The following is a 5,813-nucleotide window of genomic DNA, read 5'->3' on the forward strand; positions in this document are numbered from 1 at the left end:
TAACACATCCACACAAAAATGGAAGCGGATCTAAGCCATTCCCTTACTTTGAATACAATAGTATGAAATGAATCAAATTAAATAAGGTAAAACACTATTTAAGATATTTCCAAATTTTGAAAGGTGGAAAATATAATGTTGATTGCAATCTTCTTATGTAAATGTCACTGTCCTAAGTGCCATAACATTAGAAAAGCTTTCAATTGGATGAATGATTTTCTTATATATATATATATATATATATATATATATATGAATCGTTCATCCAATACATAAGCAATTAAAGCAATCGATGATTATCGATCCAGTAAGACATCTTTTTATGTTCAATGTGTCTATTTTAGATAAAAATATTTAAAGTATTAAACACATCATAATGGGATAATTCATCTTGGTACATTCACCCATAACATATGCATCAAAACTCCTAATATATCGTGATGATTGATTGCACCACAATGGTGCAAATAATCCTTATACCTACTGCATCCATTTCGGACGAATCACCCTTCCGCCATTTTCAACAATATGACGACCATTAAGTTTCCGAGACGCACGTTATACTTCGATGTAAACTAGCCCTTATCTCGAAGAGCAACTGAAGGATAAACGCGATGACAATTATATATAGCCAATCAACACTTACGTAAAGCCCATTTAGCTCAAACATAATGACATACTAACTAAATATTGAGCCAATCGCGACTCCGCTTCCCGCCATAGCCTTTTTGTTTCCCTCCGTCCAACCTTTTCCTCTAGCTTCCTCCCTCCTCTCCCTCCAGACTCCTCTCTCTCTAGTCCTTGAAGCCGAAGCCATGGCGAAGAGGCAAACCCGAGGCTCTTCCCCGACGCCCGGCGTCTTCACCCGAAGCCGATCCGAGCTCTTCGTCCACCGCAACCGGTCCGGCCGCGTCCGCCCCGACCCCAGCCGTGGCCCTCGCCCCCGCCTCGACTCGATCTCCCCACCGCCCTCATCCGAACGCCTCTCCGCTGCCGCTGTTAAGAGAGTCATCTCCCCGGAGGCCTCTCCCGTGAAGAGGGACGCGATTAGGTTTGTTGAGGGTGGGAAGAAATCGATCGATCCTGCGGAGGAAGAGGCGGAGAGGATCGAGCTGGCGGGCGGAGGAGCTGATGAGGTCGTGGAGCCATCTGGTGGTCCTGAGGTGGAGTTGATCCACTGTACACCACCTGTTTACCAAAATGCCATGGAAGTTGAGAGCGTGAGCCAGGATCTAACAACAGCGAGTGGTCCGGAGGCCGTCGCTGACGTAACGGCGGACTCGACTTATCCGCCCAAGAGCAGGCTGGTGAGTCTCATTTAACAGTCACGATTCATGCAATTTCCTAGTATCCATTTCTCCGCATTTATTATCTCTTATTTCTCAACTAAAATTTGGGGCTTAATTTCGAGTTTGTCATTTTGATTCATATATATATATACTAACTTGGTATGATTAGGAAATTATTCGGATACATTTCTACTGCTAAATCTACGTAACTAACATTCTCAGTGAGAAAAAAAGGAGTTAGCTGACAGTGATGTACTTCAGGCACCGATTTGTTGTTCTCACTCAAAGCTATACGAAAATCCAAATTCTATTGGCTATAGAGGGCTGCCGCCATATCTTACTGGTCTTGCAAATGATAATTCAGGTAGTCTCACATGGTTTTTTCTTGCATGTCAATTTGTAGTATTATAATAGGTAATAATCTTACTTGGAAGTCTAGTAAAGCTTCTTCAAATAGGTGGTGCACATGTAGTTTGTTGCAAGGATTATCCAGTTAAAGTGGGAAAAGTTGCTGAAGAAATGACTTCAGTACCTACAGAGGGGAAATTTTCCAATGACCGGCTTTTGGTTGGAGGCTCAAAATGCTCTGTAGTTATGGAATCTAGTGAAACTTTTGGTTTTGTTGCAAGCCCAATTGATATAAGCCTCGACAAGAGTCCTTCAAATGGGGATCTTCATGATTTGGAGGTGACAACAACCAACTTATGCAACCAAAGAGGACTGGAATTTGATGAGGTTAAGTTTGAAACTTGCCTTCATGATCCCCTTCTTGAATCTAAGCTTATGCCCAGTCCATCTTGTTCTTCCCCTGCCATTCGGGAACCATTATTAGAGGAAGTCATGAAGCCATCTGATGGATCCGAGGAGTTGATCCACTGCACACCACCTGATGATGAAAATGCCATGGAAGTTGAAAACATGAGCCAGGATCAAACGGTACTGAGTGTTCCGGAGGTCATCGCTGCTGATGTAAAGATGGAGTTGGCTGATCCTTGCAAGAGCAGCCCGGTGAGTCGCATTTAGTATTCACCATTGATACAATTTCCTAGTATTCATTTGTCTACATTTATTGTCTTTTATTTCTTGAGTAAAATTTGGGACTTAATTTTGAGTTTTATCATTTTCACTTACATATATGTTAATTTGGCATAATTAGGATTTTATCTGGCTACATTTTGACTGCTCAATCTATGTAATCTAACTTTTTTAGTGAGAAAAAGAAGTTAGCTGACAGTGATGTTCTTTAGGCACTGATTCGATGTTCTCGCTCAAAGCTATATCGAAATTCAAGTTCTTTTAGCTACAGAAGGCTGCTGCCATATCTTATGAATATCACAAAAGTTGATTCAGGTAATGTCGTATGGTTTTTCTTGCCAATCAGTTTGTAATTTTGTAATGTGTATGGTTGTCTCCTTGAAATCTAATAAAGTTTATTGGAATAGGTGGCACACGAGTAGTTTCTTGCAAGGATTACCCAGTTAAAGTGGAAAAGGTTGTGGAAGAAACAACTTCATTACCTACTGAGGGGAAATTGTCCGTAGACCAACATTTGGTTGAAAGCTCAAGATGTTCTGTGACTGTTGAATCATGTGAAACTTTGGGTTTTGTTGAAAGCCCAATTAACATGAGCCCCAACAAGAGTTCTTCAAATGGGGATCTTCATGATTTGGAGGTGACAACGTCCAATTTATGCAATCAAAGCGGAATGGAATTTGAGGAGATTAAATCTGAAGATTGTCTTCATGATCCCATTCTTGAATCTAAGCTTCTGTGCAATCCATCTATTTCTTCCCCTGCTGTTCGTGAATCTTTGTCAGAGGAAGAATTGGCTGGTAATGTGCTAGCTCGACCATTCCTGCCAAGCAAAGCTGAATTCAGCTGCAACATGATAGGTCCTCTGTCAGACGTCAGGGGGAAGTCTCTTCCAAGGATATCTCTGTTGGGATCCATTCATTCCTTGGAAAGGCATGCCCTTGCTCCTAGAAAGGGGATTCTGAAGAAACACACCAGAAGCTGCAAAGGGATTTGCATGTGTTTGGATTGTGTTACATTTCGAATTCATGCGAATTATGCATTTGACTTCTCGAGAAAGCAGATGAAAGATGCAGATGAAATAATTTTGGGTCTGGTGAAGGAGCTGGCAGGGCTTAGAAATCTAGTTGAGAAGTCTATCATACCTACCTATGAAGGCACCAGGACCTGTGCGCTTCTTCAACTCAATCAGGTAACATCATCTCCTGTGTTTTGTAATACCAGCACAGTCTTCCAATGTGGTCAAGCATGAATTAAATTTGATCCCAGGACTATCATGCAATATTCTTTTACTTTTAGTTACATCTGAAAGTTGGGATTGTGTGAAATGTTGTAGGAGTAAGAATATTATCGAAAATTTCTAAATACTAGCATTTCATTATCATGAAATGAATGGGCAGCACAATCTTTTGTTTTTGTTCAAAAAAGAGAGAGTGAGCAGTCTTAGCTAATGTAACCTTCACAAGATTCTGGAAATGATTCTCATCAAACATTAATGTAGCATGGCCAAATTGAGATAATTGTGTTTCCAGGAGTGACTTCACAGAAAGATAAAATTATCAGTGAGATGGAAGTAATTTGGATCATTAAGAAAACAAAAAGGATTTAGCATTGCAATATTTTGTTAGGATAATTCCATGACTAGTAATACACAGATATGATAACTTTATTTGCAAGAGGCAAGGGTCGTCTCTATAAGAAATTTATTTCTGTGATATGGGCTTGTCATACAACAGAATGTTGTGATTGCTACTTTACTGCTCACTGTAGGTTAGTTAGTATGGGTTACTCCATAAAATTAACTAGACTTTTTCTCTCTTTAAGAAAGAATTAGATGCCCAATGTGGGACTTTGTTTATATGTGGATCCAGCTGAGATTACAATTATACCTGAATTCTCTCGCTCTGATCTGGTCCGATGAATAATGAGGCATATCTGATATATAAAGGAGCCTGTTGAGTTCTTGCATTTATATGGCGCTTGGCTTCTTGATCAATTTGTGGATGTCACATATTCTTTTCATTTGATAAATGTGCTGTGATCGATAATAATTAGGTAATATTCATTACTATTTGCGTAATGGTTATCTTTTGTTTGTTTGCATTTCACAAATGGACTCTTCATTGCTCTATATTTAAGCATTGTTTTTGGAACACTTGTGTACTGAATCTTTTTATATCCATGCATTCTTCCAATGCATTTTCCTGGGACTGTCCATTTGTCATATGCATGCTATTTGTTTCATGTATAATTACTACTTGATATTTAAATCAGGAACTGTTGAAACAAGCATGTCAGAGAGCCTCAAGGGCAGAAAAGATAGCAAACAGCCGTAGCAAGCAAATGTTTAATGATCTAAACGTTCACTGCAGGATTCCTGTAAGAGCTCTTTCTTTGGCATAAGAGATAAAACTGATATCTTTCACAAATAAATTCATCAAATGGATTGACCTGATTCCTAAACTCTGCCTTTAGGGTCCAAGAGTGACATTTGCTGGAAGTGTTGAAGAAAGGACAAGTCCAGGAGATCAGCAAGAATAAAAAATTAGGGAAAGGCAAATCTAACTCAATTTCTATGTGCCTTTGATTCATCTCTTCGTTCTGCAAGTATAACGATCTCTTCGAACATATTGTAATGCATAGTTTACCCATCTGTTGGAGAAACCATAGTTACAGTCAAATCCTCTGCAGAGATGTGTCTTGAGAATTCTTTTGAAGTCTTCAAGTTTTTTTTTTTTCTTTCTTCGTCTTTTAAGTAGAAACCAGTGAGTTTTCAAAGACTTTAGAGTTGTTTTGTAATCCTCAGGATTGATGACATCCAGTTATGTAGTACAAGTTTTATCTATATATATGTATACTTTTTAAAATTCTGGATTGAGAAAAGGTCTAAAGTTGAAGAACATTCAAGTTCTCTATGTTGCAATGAAGAAAGGCTGAGGAATAAATTGCATAATTTTATGGATTTTTGGGTAAATTATAATCTATCTGCAACTTTAATATCCATATAATCTACAGCTTTTAAGTTTTTATTGCCACAAATCTTCAGTTTAATCCTGCAGCTATGCTCTCAGATATTTCAACTTTGCTAATTTGTCAAGTCAGTTAATTTTATCTGGATCGATGGATTTGTTTGCATGTTTCTTATGGCAGACACTTCTAGTATATGATTTAGATATCCACCTCTTTCTTAATGTTACATTCTCAATGCAAACTCTAGTTTATATAGCTTGGCACCGAATGTTGTTATGAATTATTTACACTTAATGGACATTAACAGCAAAGACATGATATAAGGACGACTAAAAGCAAAAAAAAATTTTGTGATAGAGAGGTAGAGAGAGAAAAGAAAATAATAATAAATAATAATAATAATAATAATAATAATAATAATAGTAAAAAGAAGATAACAATCCTCTAATGATATGCAAAAGAACATCTAAATTAATCAAATTTATTTAAATAATAGATATATATGATTGGTTCCTCGTCGTA

The 5,813-nt window shown here is 37.9% G+C and overlaps 1 protein-coding gene across 2 annotated transcripts; it reads left to right on the forward strand.

Moving 5' to 3' along the window:
* The first annotated feature begins 431 nt into the window (after positions 1–431).
* On the forward strand, positions 432–5,237 carry LOC135666065 (uncharacterized). 2 transcript variants are annotated; one of them, XM_065177578.1, is made up of 7 exons: positions 432–1,307; positions 1,551–1,653; positions 1,729–2,297; positions 2,537–2,639; positions 2,732–3,513; positions 4,596–4,700; positions 4,797–5,237. In XM_065177578.1, the coding sequence occupies exons 1-7, from the start codon at positions 816–818 to the stop codon at positions 4,860–4,862; spliced, it is 2,220 nt and encodes a 739-aa protein (XP_065033650.1). In that variant the 5' UTR covers positions 432–815; the 3' UTR covers positions 4,863–5,237. The 2 variants fall into 2 exon arrangements, with proteins under 2 accessions (XP_065033650.1, XP_065033651.1); XM_065177579.1 differs by having other exon boundaries at positions 1,747–2,297.
* The last annotated feature ends 576 nt before the right edge of the window (positions 5,238–5,813 follow it).

Source organism: Musa acuminata, unplaced genomic scaffold (assembly GCF_036884655.1).
Source record: "Musa acuminata AAA Group cultivar baxijiao unplaced genomic scaffold, Cavendish_Baxijiao_AAA HiC_scaffold_1071, whole genome shotgun sequence".
In the NCBI taxonomy this organism is placed as follows: Eukaryota; Viridiplantae; Streptophyta; class Magnoliopsida; order Zingiberales; family Musaceae; genus Musa; species Musa acuminata.

Bases quoted from the DNA above. Each gene is read 5' to 3' on its own strand.
- LOC135666065 (XM_065177578.1), top strand. From the start codon at position 816: ATGGCGAAGAGGCAAACCCGAGGCTCTTCCCCGACGCCCGGCGTCTTC. The intron at 3,514-4,595 runs GTAACATCATCT...TATTTAAATCAG, and splicing joins CGCTTCTTCAACTCAATCAG to GAACTGTTGAAACAAGCATG. The intron at 4,701-4,796 runs GTAAGAGCTCTT...CTCTGCCTTTAG, and splicing joins ACGTTCACTGCAGGATTCCT to GGTCCAAGAGTGACATTTGC.